The sequence below is a fragment of the Lycium barbarum genome, chromosome 8 (assembly GCF_019175385.1).
Source record: "Lycium barbarum isolate Lr01 chromosome 8, ASM1917538v2, whole genome shotgun sequence".
Classification (NCBI taxonomy): Eukaryota; Viridiplantae; Streptophyta; class Magnoliopsida; order Solanales; family Solanaceae; genus Lycium; species Lycium barbarum.
In genome coordinates, this window is record NC_083344.1 from 109,446,564 (window position 1) to 109,463,218 (window position 16,655).

General features: G+C 33.5%; 1 protein-coding gene and 1 long non-coding RNA gene across 5 annotated transcripts; one reads left to right on the forward strand and one right to left on the reverse strand.

The window, feature by feature from the left end:
• Window positions 1-4,359: 4,359 nt before the first annotated feature.
• Window positions 4,360-5,276, reverse strand: LOC132606645 (uncharacterized). The gene is made up of 2 exons (XR_009570003.1): window positions 4,908-5,276; window positions 4,360-4,785 (listed from the first exon to the last, which is right to left on the reverse strand). It is a non-coding gene; the product is annotated as an uncharacterized LOC132606645 (long non-coding RNA).
• A 153-nt stretch (window positions 5,277-5,429) lies between these two features.
• LOC132606644 (basic leucine zipper 19-like) lies at window positions 5,430-16,326 on the forward strand. Of its 4 annotated transcripts, none has more exons than XM_060320224.1 (3): window positions 5,430-6,015; window positions 14,384-15,148; window positions 16,054-16,326. In XM_060320224.1, the coding sequence occupies exon 2, from the start codon at window positions 14,403-14,405 to the stop codon at window positions 15,057-15,059; it is 657 nt and encodes a 218-aa protein (XP_060176207.1). In that variant the 5' UTR covers window positions 5,430-6,015; window positions 14,384-14,402; the 3' UTR covers window positions 15,060-15,148; window positions 16,054-16,326. The 4 variants fall into 4 exon arrangements, with proteins under 4 accessions (XP_060176207.1, XP_060176204.1, XP_060176205.1 ...); XM_060320221.1 differs by lacking the exon at window positions 16,054-16,326 and adding an exon at window positions 15,374-16,044; XM_060320222.1 differs by lacking the exon at window positions 16,054-16,326 and adding an exon at window positions 15,392-16,044 and having other exon boundaries at window positions 5,431-6,015.
• The last annotated feature ends 329 nt before the right edge of the window (window positions 16,327-16,655 follow it).

The window sequence follows — 16,655 nt, forward strand, 5'->3', positions numbered from 1 at the left end:
TTGATATGCTTAAGGCATATTCAGATAATTATGTTTTATTCCTGAAGAATAAAAACTTTTGATAAATGTTGACAATACAGATCCATTCTCTGAAGTGAATGTGATAGTATGCAGTAAAGCCTATAAATATGAATGTGCATTTGATTGTGAAAATATCATGACTCATCTCCAGAAGAGATAGAATAATTGAGAAGAAATATTCTAAATATTATATGTTTTAATCCTTAAGTACTAAACTCAGAAATTTGCTCCTCGAGTAATAAACTTTGAATCCTACTCTCGAAGTAGTAGAACTCTACTCCCGAAGTAGTAGAACTTTGAGTTCTACTCATGATGTAGTAAGACTCTGATTTCTACTCTAGTTGTAGTAAGACTATGAATTTTACTCCAGAAGTAGTAAGGCTTTGAATTCTACTCCTGAAGTAGTAGAACTCTGAAATCTACTCTCCAAGTAGTAGAATTTTGAAATTTACTCCTGAATTAGTAAATATTTTAAAATTTACTCCTGAAGTAGTAAGACGTTGAAATTTACTCTCGAAGTATTAAATCTTTAAACTTTACTCCCGAAGTAGTAAAACTTTAAATTTTACCCCCGAGTGGTAAACTTGAAACTTTACTCTTGAAGTAGTAAAACTCTGAAACTTTATTCCCGAAGCAGAAAGAATTAGTAAAATATCTTAGAAATATTCTGAAGCTATGTCTTCTTGTGTTTGAGCAAAAAAAGGAGCTATTGATGAACGTCATATTTCAAGCACATTTTAATAAACAATTTTCATTCCCTGAAGTGAACGAAGAAATTTCACAACCTATCTCTTGTAGAGATAAAATACAAGGAATATACATGTTATTTTTGTGGTATGAAATTAAGACATTGCAACACGTATATGTCGTACGTCGAAACATATTAATGTATCATTCTAAGGTAAAAGGAAGGAGAGTAGAATGTTTTCTACTATAACCACATTGTTGCATTGTGATTAGTTGTTTTTGATTTCCTTGAAGGAAATAAACATTAATGTCTCCCTTCCTGAAAGATGTGATTACTATGTGGTTGCTACTTTGATACAAAATATTCAGATGTTAATGGCTAATCTCATTGAAGGAGATATTTAAGATACTGAAGTTTAGAGCTTAACGTTTACTTTTCGTAATTTATAGTTTAACATTGTCTTTAAACTTTCATTTCATTATTGTTTTCTTTCATGACACCAGTAGTGTCTAACCAAAATTTCTTTCGTGATACCAAAAGTATTTAAAAAATATATATTTGGTAGTAGAGATTAATGATCAAGGGCTCCAGAAGAGTTAATTGTTTATCTACAAGTATCATGACACTAGCGGTGTCCAAATAATATTTGATTATGTTAAATAAATACAAGTCTCTTGAAGAGCTTATATATGATAGCACCATTCATCCTAAATTATAATTATTACTGTCGGAACAAAAAGATTGTAGTAAATCTGAAGTTCACTGACAATAAAAATGGTTATCATATTGAGACTACAAATGATTGGAATATTAAATATCTTCGAGTTACTATGAGTAAGAAATACTTATGTGATACGTTACCCGAGCATGATAGGATCACATGTCACAATAAACTAAAAGTTTATGACATAAAATCTCATGCAATAGTAAACCATAAGTTTACTAAAATAAATATCACTCGTCATGGTAAACTCGCAGTTTATGGGTACAGATAATTTTACCAGTTGACAAGACCATTTTGATTGTCCTGATTTAAATCTGATGTGTTAATTGAGTATTCGAAATATATCGAAGAACTAGAAGATTCTTCAAAAAATTGTTTGTGTTTCTTGTTCTAATGATAAGTTGTTTACACCAGCTAATGTTGGGATTGAATCCCCTAAATTCTAGAAAATATAAAAGGTGAATGTGGGCCCCTTTACCTGCGATGTCATGTATTGAATAGACGCATCTATGAGACGGTCACATATTAGTTTATTGTCAACTGACAGTTTGACATTTACAAAATTGCTTGCTCAAAATAATTGAGTTGGAAGCACTATTTCAAAAATATGTAATCAAGACAATTCATCTTGATAATGTTGGTTTATATCTAAGTTGGTTTGGCATTGGATGCCTCCATAATATAGATAAACCATTGCTTATGAGAACAGAGCTTCAGATGTTGGTCTGAGATATGATATATTGCATACAATGACACTTGTATGCTTCAGAAATTATGATAAATTCTCCCCTCATAATTGGTTCAGGGTTAGGAACTAGATATTTCCATCGTATAGCTTTTGATGTGCGGCATATGATTAATGGATATACCATGATACACACAGATGGATTTCCCAAAGAAAATGGGGATATGTGTTAGTTTTTCTAACATAAGGGGGAGAGAATATGCAGCTAAAAAATATGTTATGAATTATCATCAATATGATCCTCAGATAATTCAAGTCAAATGCTAGAAGCATTTGTTGACCCAACTATTTCATATTTCATATTTCATCTGCAAAATGCTCCTAATGTCCTTGAAGGACAGAGTCTACCACATGCATGGAGCATGGTAGACCAATCGGTTTCAAATGTAATAATCCTTGAAAAGGGGGATGGGCAAATGATCATAATAAGGAGGCAATGTGCTCTTGAAAAGCCTACGACATAACACTTCATGAAACCTTATGAGAGGTTCAGGTACCAGAAAATAATGAAGTGATGAGATCTCAGTAAGTTATGTCGAATTGTCAACCGATACAAATGATATATCATCAATGATATCTTTGATACTAGATAGCGCGCAATATAGTATAAGGTTGTGAGGATCAAAATTCTACGTCTCTTAAAGCATGTTGACGTTGAAATAATTACCAAGTGAAATGATGCATCTTGGTAAGCGATTGGACCTGTAGTATAGACATTAGAAGATGTCATAATTTATACTGATGGAAGTTGTCACAGCCTATATGGCTTACTTGACAAAATTTGTTTAAAAATTTCTGAAGGATTTAAAATGCCTAAAGCAAATACAAATTCTTGGGAAACTTGTTTATAATCCTTAAATGGATTAAATGAATCAAGGATGATGTACTGAAACTGCCTTAATGAATATTCATTGACGAAAGGTACAAATATGACCATGTTTACCCTTATCTCTATATGATAATCAGAATTTTTCATATTGTTGTGCAAGTTGATGATGACTTGAATATTATTGGAGCTCTTGAAGAGTTACCAAAAGAAGTTGAAATGCGAAATTAGATTAGTCCTGAAGTACCATATATTTGTCCAATTGATGTGTTTATCTATCTCGCTGTCACTATAAGCATGATAGAATCTCTCTTTTATATAGAGATGTGAAATTGGATCAATTGCATATTGCAACTGAAAGCCTTGACATGAATGTATTTATCCTAACAAAAATTGTCAAGTTTTTTTTAAGTATACAGGGCGTTCATTTGATCGATGTAAGAGTTCGATCCAGAGATATTATCTATTCTCATGAGAGGTTACTGTCATACCATGGTGTTCTACATTACAGTCAAATTATACAAAGATAAGAGCTAAATTAAGCCAGGGATGCACTTGACGTGATTCCAGCAATATTATATGGTGATGATGCAACTCTATCTGAGAAAGGAAGATGCAGATCATACAGTTCGTCAAATGATCATTTGAAAGATTTGATCACAAATGCTCTGCCAACTTCACTCTTTTTCCCTTAACCAAGATTTTTCCCATTTGAATTTTCCTGGTAAGGTTTTTAATGAGGCAGCTAGCAATGCGTGTTACTAGATACATGTACTCTTTTTCCTTCATTATGATTTTTCCCATTGGGTTTTTCCTAGAAAGATTTTAACGAGGCACATCATCTATTAATGGACATCCACGGGGGAGTGTTTTAAATTAATGTATGTCCATTAGCATAACTTGGCCACCAAGATACTTGGTCACCAAGATAACTTGGCCACCAAGCTATCATCTTGGTTGCTTGGCCATCAAGCATTTCCTCCTATAAATAGGAGTTCATTTGTAGAATATGAGTTATACAATGAAATCTCTCTTAAGTTAAAGGTTGAATAATATATCAGTCTCTTTCTATTTACTTGTCTTTGGTGTATTTACTTTATAATCTTTATTTTATAATAGTTTATTCTTTTATTATAAGGAGAAAGAATACAATTTTTCTTATCTCCAAATAGAATGATATACTCTCTTATTAAAAAATAATTTAACTTTAAATTTTCTATTTAAAATTTAATAAAATAAATTATAATCTCATAAATATTTATGATTTGTTATAATTTCTTTTAAATTAGTCAAATACCGCCGGTTAAATCGTTACGAACAGTAACTGAAAACCTAAAAAAGAAGTATAAGTAATCTTATTACAATCATAAAACCACATTGATTGTATAAATAGCACTTTATTGTCGTACTTGCATCCTGTCTGAATCTCTTGTAAAAAATCTACACCCGCTTAATTATATGTACTTTCATAGACATAGTACCTCTTTTCTTGCTCTCGTCTGATTCTCTTGTAAAAAATCTACACACGCATATATGTACTTCCATAGACATAGTGCCTCTTTTCTTGCTCCCGTCTAATTCTCTTGTAAAAAATCTACACACGCATATATGTACTTCCATAGATATAGTACCTCTTTTCTTGCTTCCGTCTGATTCTCTTATAAAAAATCTACACATGCATATATGTACTTCCATAGACATAGTGCCTCTTTTCTTGCTCTCGTCTGATTCTCTTGTAAAAAATTTACACACGCATATATGTACTTCCATAGACATAGTACCTCTTTTCTTGCTCCCGTCTAATTCTCTTGTAAAAAATCTACATAAGCATAGAGATAGTACCTCTTTTCTTGCTTCCGTCTAATTCTCTTGTAAAAAATCTACATAAGCATAGAGATAGTACCTCTTTTCTTGCTTCCGTCTGATTCTCTTGTAAAAAATCTACACACGCATATATGTACTTCCATAGACATAGTACCTCTTTTCTTGCTTCCGTCTGATTCTCTTGTAAAAAATCTACACATGCATATATGTACTTCCATAGACATAGTACCTCTTTTCTTACTCCCGTCTGATTCTCTTGTAAAAAAATCTACACACGCTTATATGTACTTCCATAGACATAGTACCTCTTTTCCTGCTCCCGTCTGATTCTCTTGTAAAAAATCTGCACACGCATAGATGTACTTCCATAGACATAGTACCTTTTTTCTTATATGTACTTCCATAGACATAGTACCTCACGCTTATATGTACTTTCATAGACATAGTACCTCTTTTCCTACTCCCGTCTGATTCTCTTGTAAAAAAATCTACACACGCATATATGTACTTCCATAGACATAGTACCTCTTTTCGTATATGTACTTCCATAGACATCGTACCTCTTTTCTTGCTCCTATTCTCTTGTAAAAAATCTACACACACATATATGTACTTCCATAGACATAGCACTTCTTTTCTTGCTCCCGTCTGATTCTCTTGTAAAAAATCTACACACGCATATATGTACTTCCATAGACATAGTACCTCTTTTCTTGCTCCCGTCTGATTCTCTTGTAAAAAATCTACCTCTTTTCTTTCTCCCATCTGATTCTCTTGTAAAAAATCTACACACGCTTATATGTACTTTCATAGACATAGTACCTCTTTTCCTCCTCCCGTTTGATTCTCTTGTAAAAAATCTACACACCCATATATGTACTTCCATAGACATAGTATCTCTTTTCATATATGTACTTCCATAGACATAGTACCTCTTTTCTTGCTCCTATTCTCTTGTAAAATTCTACACGCACATATATGTACTTCCATAGACATAGCACCTCTTTTCTTGCTCCTGTCTGATTCTCTTGTAAAAAATCTACACACATATATGTACTTCCATAAACATAGTATCTCTTTTCTTCCATAGACCCCCTCTTTTCATAATTATATTACAAGTCTTCTCTTAATCTTCTTGGACTCTGTTTCATAAAGTGAAACGCCATTCCCACTACAAGTGTTCCATTGTAAGCAAGTATATTTACCCTGTTTAGATATTTTGCTGAAAATTTTACCTCTTGATTAATGCCATTTGATGGACTTTTTCCTTTTCTTGATGTGGCAAATTCTGGACTTTACTTTCTTTTTGGTGCTTACATGGCTTATACTCGCATTTGCTTTAGGGATTTTTTTTATTTTTTAAAGTTGTTGTTTTGAGATGGTCTGAATAGAGTTGAATTGATATAAAGGATTTATATAGCGACGCAAATTAGTGTAGGATTGAGGTGCAATTGTTGTTCATGTGAGGGTGGTTGTGCAGGGAATTTTCACTTTAAATTCACATGATTAGGTCATATGTGTATTTTATGTGTGTGTGTTTGTTTTGTTGCTGGATTTTAGATTAACAAAGCTTCAATTTTCCTTGCAAAGAATTATATATATGTATATCTTACCTTCTTTTTTCTGGCTGAAGTTTTCAACTTTTTGCCATGTTCTTGCATTTTTCCATTCTCTGTTATGATGTGATAAATTCTGGGTTTTCTTTATATGGCTTGTAAGTGCATTTGCTGTAGGATTATTTTTAAATCTTCTTTTTTCTTGTTTTGAAATGTCTGAACAAAGTTGAATGGATGTAGAGGATTCATATAGGGAACACTATTTCGGTGGAATTAATGCATAGTTGTTATTGTTGAAGTGGAACTTCACGCTTTAGGGCCTATTTGGAAAGTCACCTGGTAATTGGAATTGGTGTAATTACTAGGGTAGTAATTACAGAGCCTAGTAATTACATAGTAGTATAATTACAACAATCTATTTGTTTATCATAATATAATTACAGTGCAATTACAAGCGTGTTGTTTGGTTGCACAAGTGTAATTACACAGTTAGTTTAATTTAAAAATAAAATTTAATTATAAAAAATTTAAAATTAATATTTAAAAAATATTTGCCATTATAAATGATATTAAATTATTTATTTAATAACACATTATTTCTTGAAAATATATTAATTAATAATCATATGTTTGTAACTAATATTGTAAAATATAATTGATATATATTTTTCAAATTAATTATATTTAATTTTAATTAATTATAAAACTTAAAAGAAGACTTTTTTTGTGAGAACGTCATGGATTGGATGTTTGAAAAAAAATTATAAATATAATGCCATAACATTATTCAAATGTTTGACACAAAAAATCCATCAAATGAAAGCAAAAAATAAACAACATGCAATGTGAAAGCAAATAACTTAAAATTGAAAATATAACCTAAATTCAAAAATCCAAAAGAAAAAGTTTAACATAATACTCTTATGTCAAATTGCAACATTACATAAGTAAGTTCCAACATAACTTAAGTAAATAATTCAAAAGAAAGGGAAAATATAAGTTTATAACCTCATTCACAACGAAATTTTACTTTAATAACGTCACTCGTTATATGTCAAGTTTGTTAATAACTCATACTTTCCAATATTAAGAGGTGTAGTTTCAAAAACTAGAATAATAACATGGTTATGCTAAATGAATAAAATAAAAAATTAAATTAAAATAAAAAATCAGCAATTACATGGAACCACAGAAAGTAAAGGTTGCGAATGAAAAGAAAGGAAATGAAAAATAAATAATATAAAAAGAAAAATACATTTTAAAAAAATAATTAAAAAGTAAAAATAAAAAAGAAATAAAAATAATAGAAATAAAAAATTAATTAAAAATCAAAAGAAATTAAAATCATAGAAATAAAAAATTAATTAATAATAAAAAGAAGTAAAACTTACACAAATAACTACCTTTTAACAGCTTCTAACAAGCTATAGCTATAAGTTGAAGATTTACAATTCGTAGCTGCTTTTGACTGTATGTCAGTTATATCTCGCGTTTTTTAAATATAGTGAAATATAGCGAAATACAGTGTGGCTATTGAATAAAAAAAGGCTATATTTATGGCAATAAAAATCTTTTTCAAATTATATGGCAATTTGTATTAATGGTTCCATGATTCATGCAAACCTCATGAGGTTCCATTACAGCTAACGTCTCTCTATCAAAATCACTCCATTCAAAAGTTTTTTGCTGATTTTTGTTGTATTCGGTTGTATTTCGTGTTTTTGAAATACACGAAAATACAAAATTTGACAGAGTAAAAATAGGTTGTATTTATGGAACATATTCTCTTCTTTCATTTTAAATAGTAAGTCAAATTAAAGCAATCATGTATCACGCAACGGCTGAAGTTCCATAACAACCTACGTTTCTCTCTCCAAATTGCTCCATTCCAAACTTTTAGAAATACTTTCAAATACAGAAAAATATACACTCGAATACAATGAAATATGGTTGATTGTTTAAGAAATATAAAATTGTAGTATGCGTATATACAATGGAATACAATGAAATGTATCAGAAACGGTGTCGTAAATTAGAATTACATTGAAATATAGCGAAATATACTGAAACAGTACACTGAAATATACTAAAACAGTATATTGAAATATAGTGAAATATACTGAAACACCACAACCACAAACTCTACCGAACCACCACAACAACTGGAAAAACCCTCCTCCTTCCTCCGCGGCCTTTCTTCCGATCCACCATCCTGCTTCCCTCCAAAAACCCTACCGAACCACCACAACAAACTGGAAAAAACCTCCTCCTTCCTATGCCGCCTTTCTTCAATCCACCACTGTCCTCCTCCACTCCAAAAATAATACCGAACCACCACCAAAAACCATTAATACATGAAGCATATGGAGTTCAGATCTGAAGAGCTAGAACCTTAAGGTTTTTTTCAAGTTTGGAGATGGAGATGGTAGTAATAGTGATGGTGGTGGTGGCGGCTCCGGTGAAACCCACTGCTTCCTCTTTTTCCACAATTAAAACACTTCTAAGATTCACCAATTTTGTTGTATAAATCTGATATACTATCTGATGAAGACGGAGACGGTAGTAATATTGGTGGTGGTGGTGGTGGTGTTGACAGCGGCGTGGGTGGTGTAGATAGAGAAAGGAGGGAGGGGCACGAGAGGGACAGGAGAAGAGAGGCTGGAGATAGAGAAAGGGAGGGAGAGAGGCGGCAGTGAAGGGAAGGGGAGAGAGGAGAGAGATTTTTTTTTAGGGTTTGAAGAAAATGATAAATCTTAAATGTGTAGTGAGGGAGAATAGAGAGATACATGTATTTCAAAAGTTACTGGACTAGTTATGAAATGTAATTTTGAAAAAATAAAGCTACAAAAATTAAATAAAAAATAAGTTAGTTATTATTCATAAATAAGTCTTAGAGGTAGCTATGACAGGTAAATTTTCCTAAAAAGAAATTAGTTTCAAAGTTATGCTAAGGAGAATTTAAAAAAAAAAAAAAAAAAACTAAAAACTAACCTTGTAATTACACCCAATTCTTAACCCTCCCTTGAAAATTTGAGAGTGTAATTATACCCTCTCAATTACAACCAATTCCCACCTAATGATGTAATACTTGGTCAAACAAACACGTCAAACAGTGTAATTACACCCAATTCCAATTACCTGGGTGCCTTTCCAAACAGGCCCTTAAAGTCAGAGGATTCGATCTATTTATGTGTGTGTGTTTATGTTCCAATTTTTTTGCTTATATCTATACATAGATTGAGCCAAAAGCAGTAGGAATTTGCATGCTAAGAATGGAGAGAAGTGTTGGGAAAACGTTAAACAGTCCGTATAGGATAGCAAGTAAATCATTAGACAGTGATATAAATTTAGAAGAATAGTAAAGACACTTACCTTTCATCCATTGTAAGAATCGATAGAAGGAAGTCATGATCTTCTAAATCTTGTTACTTTTTTATGACACTTCTCTTAATGGGGCAGAGAGGAAAATAATTTGTAAAAGACTTAGGGACCATAACCAATATATAATAGTGAGACACCTCTTCGGAAGAGAGATAACTCTTCAAATGTAACCCTTCAGAAGAGGTGCAACTCTTCAGTTATAACTGAAAAGTTAAATAGGTTTTTATGCATATAAAATTCATACCTTATAATATAATATTTATATACTGGCCATAAACTTTTCCGGCAGCTTCAGTCACCTTTATCAACACCATTAGTGTCTTCCTCCTTAACAAAACCTCAAAACTATCCAAAAAAGAGACCCACCTCCATTTCTCTTCCACAAACTAAGTGTTGTGACAAATTAAATTGAAAGAATCATGGAATTTCTAATATCTCTTTTCAAAATTAAATTAAAAATCATGGAATTCTCTTCCGAAAAAGAATCATGGAATTTCTAGAATCTCAAAAATGAATGTGAAAAAAAAAAGTGAGTTCACAGTTACAATTAAGCGAATGAGGGTTTCTCTACAACGATGTAGTAGAGCTAATACCGTGGTGTTGGTGATGGGTATGGGTATGGGTATGGGTTTAGTCGAATGAATAGGAATGAGTATTTTCTAATTGATGGTAGGTGTTATAGTTGTGGATGAAAAGACATACTGCCTCTGTTTCAATTTATTTAAATCTATTTTCTTTTTAGTCTGTGTCAAAATGAATGACCTCTTTTCTAATTTGGAAACAAATTCACTTTATGAAATGATTTACAGCCACACAAATATTCAAGACTTATTTTGAACCACAAGTTTCAAAAGTCTTCACTCTTTCTTAAATGTCGTGCCCAGTCAAATGGGTTCACATAAATTGAAACGGAGGGAGTAATTTGTAAGTGGTGCTCTTATACACAGTTCATAAATATTGACTACCGAAATGACCTAGTAATATGTCTTTCTTTGGACCGACACATTACAACATGATATTACTAAATGTATCACATATTCATGGCTATCCATAATCTGGCCAAAATAATCTTCCTTTGGGATAATTATTTAGCATAGATAAAACATGTTTAATGTTCATAATAGATAAATTTTATATAAACATATTAGACTAATCTATTCCAATTGAAACAAGAAGCACGCATGGTATAATCCCATTCCCAATGCAAATAACTATTTCTTTTATAAGCAGTGGAAAAATAGCAACAAAAAAAAAAAGACATCCCCAAAATGTAACTAGAAAAATGCAGATCAATATTCATTTTATGCAAGACTGCTTTAGAAAATCCGAAAAGCACAGTAAAAAACTACATAAAGTTCTGCAGAACAATGTTGCCAAAAAATTCATAGTTACTTTTGTGCTAAAGACAAATGAACTTGACACTAGTAAATTCTAACATCACCTTTGGGCAGAAGTTTGCAAATCGCATGAAACTTACTAACTATAGAACTGAAACACAAAAATCCTTCAAACTTTACCGTACCTTTGGGCAACCGAAAAAGTTTGTTCTTAATATTTAAATGTCTCATTCTACCACAACCAATTCCCGCATATTAATCGTACCTTTGGGCGACCGACTAATTACCTAATGGATTGATTGCATTATTAATACCATACCTTTATAAGGTTGGCACTTCTTGCTATCAAATTTAAGATGCTTTGCCACTCTCAAATTTTGTAGACATGTAACCTTTGGCACTAATGATATTGTTTTAATGGCATAATCCATTTGAAATTTTATAAAATCTAATACCTTATAGTTCTAGGATGAGCTAACAATCCTAAAATCTTAGATTTAAGAAAGTTTCATGACATTAGTCCTTTACTACAATATTACTACTTTCTAAATGAAAATTCTTCACAATCTAATACCTTATGATCTTAGAATGCGTTTGCGATTCCTAAAATCTTAGATTTAACGAAAATTTTCATAACATTGATACTTTAACTTTTAGTATATATCATATTCCATATGAAATCTTCTAAACTTAATACTTTATAGTCTTAGGGAGCCTTGGAACTCCTAAAACTTTATTAGATTTGGAAAGTTTCCATGACACTAAGTTGTCCTCCAATTTATTTTGGTCAACTCTTAAAATATGTATCTCAATGAAAGCTTCCAAATAGAGATTAATAACATAAACCAAAATAACACTTTAAAATTGCACAAACTTAAAACAAATATGCAAAACTGAATATGCACAAATGAGGACCAAACTGCATCTATTGCATTATATAGGAAACCAAATTACCAAAAATTGTAACCAAATTACCAAAAATTGTAATTAATTTCAAATTGGACAAGCAATACAATGCTTTAAGAATGATATCATTGATCACATTTTGATTCAAACAATAACACCAACGATCATGTCTTAACTGAAAAATAGAAGATCGGTGGTGTATCACAGATATACGATTAAACAATTTATAAGCAACCCAACATAATCATAATGAGCACTCCATCAATCACTTTGATAGCATTCTTTAATAAATACTTTAGCATACATGGTAAACAACTCTTGGTTACATGATACGGAAGGGAAGGAGTATAAGTAACTTCCTCATCTTGTTCTCAGTTAAGGCCTCATTAGTTTTCATTAAGATTAAGACGTTTGAATCTGAATGCACATCTGAATCATTAAGATGTTGTCTCTAGGTCTGAAAACTGAATGATTAAGGCTGTTTGTTTTTCAATATCTGAATGTGCATAATGTGTTTATTTAAACATAATAAATATACAATTCAAATTAAAAAGTAACTAAATCGTCGAAAATAAATACAAATTTAATAAAAATATATATATATTATTTGATAAAAAAAAATGAAACATTTATGTTCACTAGTAATGGCGGAGATATTTTGTAGTCGTGGTGGGTGGTGAGTGGGGTGGAGGGGTGAGTGGGTGGTTGGGGTGAGGGGTGGTGTAGTGGGGGTGGGGTTGGTGGTGGGGTTAAGGGTAGGGGTAGTGGGGAGTGGGGGTGGGTGGTGTGGGGTAAGGGTTGATGGTGGGGTTAGTAGGGAGTTGGGGTGGGGTTGGTGGTGGGAAGTGGGGGTAGTGGGGAGTGGGAGTAGGTGGTGTGGGGTAGGGGTTAGTGGTGGGTAGTGAGGGTGGGTGATCTGAGGTGGGATTGGGGTTGGTGGGGTGAGGGTGGTGGGGAGTGGGGGGTTGGAGTGGAGGGTGGGTGGGTGGTGGCGTAGGGTTGAGATGAATGGGTAGGGTTGGAGTGGAGAGTGGGTGGGGTGGGGTTGAGGTGGATGGGTGGGGTTGGAGTGGAGAGTGGGTGGGGGTTGGGGTTGAGGTTGATGGGTGGGGTTGGAGTGGAGAGTGGGAGGTGGGGTTGAGGTGGAGAGTGGGTTGAGGTTGAGAGTGGGTGGGGGTGGGGTTGGGGTGGAGGGTTGGGGGTGGAGGGTTGGGGTTGGAGCTTGTGATAAAAAAGTTTCATACAAAAATACCTCTTAATGATATTAAGACTTGGTTCAACATCTTAATAATTAAGACTTATTCAGACCCAATAAGTGCTTAGATCTTAACGCAAACAAATGCACTTAATGGCTTAAGATTCAGACCTCCAATAAGTGCAAACAAATGAGGCCTAAATGACGTCAACCCGAATTGTAAACACATGGATCAAATTTCTAATAATTTGATATATGTTATAGTCGAACAGAAAAAAGGGCAAAATCTGCCCCAACCTTTTGTTCTTTATAAGTGTAAAACTAAATAAGAACAACAGGTTTTTGACTATGGCGTTATACGGCCACCCAACCAAAACACTAAACTTTATTCCGGGAAGTTAAATACCGCGTCTAATGATCTAACAAGACCTTGCTCTGATATAACTTGTTGGAAAAAAATTTATGCACTCCACACAACGTCGCAAGTAAATCATTAGACAGCGATATACATTTAGAAGAATAGTAAAGACACTTACCTTTCATCCATTGTAAGAATCGATAGAAGGAAGTCATGATCTTCTAAGTCTTGTTACTTTCTTTATGACACTTCTCTTAATAGGGCAGAGAGGACAAAAATTTATAACAGACTTAGGGATCACAACCAATAAATAATAGTGAGACGCCTCTTCGGAAGAGACATAACTCTTCAAACGTAACCCTTGAGAAGAGGTGCAACTCTTCAGTTATGAACCCATTAATTATAATTGAAAAGTTAAATAGGTTTCTACGCATATAAATTCATACCTTATAACATAACATAATATATAGCCCATAAAAATAACGCTTTATTAGATCAGAAAAATGGGCGTCTTTAATTGATAACAATAAATGTACAATTATATTAAATATGTGAGTCCACTAAATAGAGAATTTCCAACAAGAAGCTGGCTAGTGTGAGCTATCCCATCTGAAAACTGGGTAAAACTTTTTGTTAGAATTTCGGTTATCAAGACTTCAAATTTCCTTGCAAAGGATATTTATCCTACATTTCCTGTTGTTAAAGTTTTCATCTTTTTGCCGTGTTCAATTTTTTCCTATCTGGCATTTGCCCACTTAAAGACTGAATTACTGAATACTAACTATATAGGAGTCTCTTAATAGTTTGTGGGTGCACCTTCAGGTTCTTGTGGATTTCAATAATGCACAACGGGGAGCTCGAATTCTCTAACCAAGAAATTGTTTCAAGTTCTAATTTTGGTGAAACTCCAGAATGTAGTTCTACGAAAAGGCTTTTCAATGAAATTTTCTCGGAAATGCATGCTTGCATTCATACCCACCCTTGCAATACACCTGGCCCTGATAACTCACATACACATACTTGTTACCATGTTCAGACCATGGTTGTTCCTCCTCCAAGTGAGGATAAGATCCTCAGTGATGATACTGCAGATTCTGCAGCAGCAAATAAAGGAAAGAAACGCCCTTTGAGTAATAAGGAAGCAGTTCGCAGGTACCGTGAGAAAAATAAGGCTCAGGTTGCATCATTAGAGGATGAGGTAGTCAGATTGAGGGCTATAAATCAGCAAGTGTTGAAGAGGCTGCAGGGTCAAGCTTTCTTGGAAGCTGAAATTTCCAGGCTCAAGTGCTTGCTTGTGGACATCCGAGGAAGGATTGAAGGTGAAATTGGATCATTTCCATACCAGAAGCCAATGGAGGGTGCGGATGCATATCAGAACCTTGTGTATCCTAACCTCCATGGAGCTTATTTCACGAACCCTTGCAACCTACATTGTGATAATGAGGTTTATTGCGTCCAGCCGAGTTCGGAAGAGTTAAAATGGACAAGGCCTCAATAGTTGTGGATTTGGACTTAAGGAGATTCCTGGGTGTGCATTGGGCTATGGTACTCCAACTGCCAGCGCTTCTCGTGGGAATAAGAGAACAGGTGAAATTCACATTCATTTTGCATTTCTTGTTTTTGGCATATTATCTGAAAATCGGTCATATTATACCTGAACTCCACGAACCTTCTTCCTCTTAGTTTACATGAAATCTGTTTACCTTTTACTGGGACTACTTATATTCGTAAAGGTTGGATTTCATCTTGTTCAGTCACATCGTGTTGGTGACATAGATTAGGCTAAGTAAATGGGGATTGATTGTAGAACAGGATTGTGTGTTTTGCCAGAGTCACTATGAATCGAGAGATCTCCATTATGTCAGCTGTACTTACACTCAACAGGTCTAGACAAGGATCATGCAATGGCTACAGAAACAGCACCATCTTTGCAATAGTTGGGACCAACACCTCACGAAGATCATATGCTGCTCTGAAGGGAAGTCTCAGGCTGCACATATTTTTAGACTGGTATATGTGTTATATAGTTTGTAATATTGGAGTAATTTGGGTACTACAGTTGAAATAATTAGTTTGGGTACCAAATAAATATTCAAAAATAGGTACCATTGGTGAAATTCCTAACAGGTACCACTAGTGAAATATTTCAACAGGCTTGACACAACCTTTGGAACAAGGACACAACCTTTCGGAACAAGTGTTTAATTCAACTGCTTATCTTCTCTATAAATAGAGAAGTAATTACTCCAAATCAGACACTTTCAATTCAACTGATAATGGTCTTGTTGTATTCCAAAAGGAGTGTTGTCAGCTAACCCCATAGACAGGCAATCACTCTTTTGAGACAGTGATAATATCACGCCTCAAGCCTTCCTTTCTATTCTCTTCATCTAAATTTTAACAATTCAAAAGACTGATTATCTCACAGTTATGGAAATCAATCAAAATTCTAGAATCTCTTTGATGAATAAGGATTTCATTAAACTTGATAGGTTTGATGGAACCAACTTCACTCGCTGGAAGCATAAGATGGTGTTTCTTCTCACTGCTTTGAAAATTTGTTATGTTTTGGATCCTGAAATCACTGCAATTCCAAAATCAACTGGGGGAGAATTTGAAACTGTGAAAGCATTAAGGAAGAAACGTGAAGAGGATGAACTAATTTGCCGTGGGCATACTCTCACTATGCTCACTGATCAATTATATGATATCTATTCAAATTTGAAGACTCCAAAAGAAATATGGGATGCGCTAGAGGAAACATATCAAAACGAAAAAAAGGGCACGGATAAGTTTCTTTCTTTGCAATATTTTGAGTTTCAAATTAAAGAGAACTTATCAATCATGGATCAAATTTATAAACTGCAAGTGTTAGTTTCTAAACTACGAGATCTTGATGTGAAAATTCCTGATGCTCTGCAAATTGGTGCAATACTATCCAAACTGCCTAATTCATGGAAGAATTATAGAAAGAATTTTTTACATTCTCGTGAAACTCTGACTTTTGAGAAATTCAAAACCCATCTGCAAATCGAAAGTGAAACTCATGCACGCGACTCAGAGTTTCAACCTGTTTCAAAGATTAATAATCTGA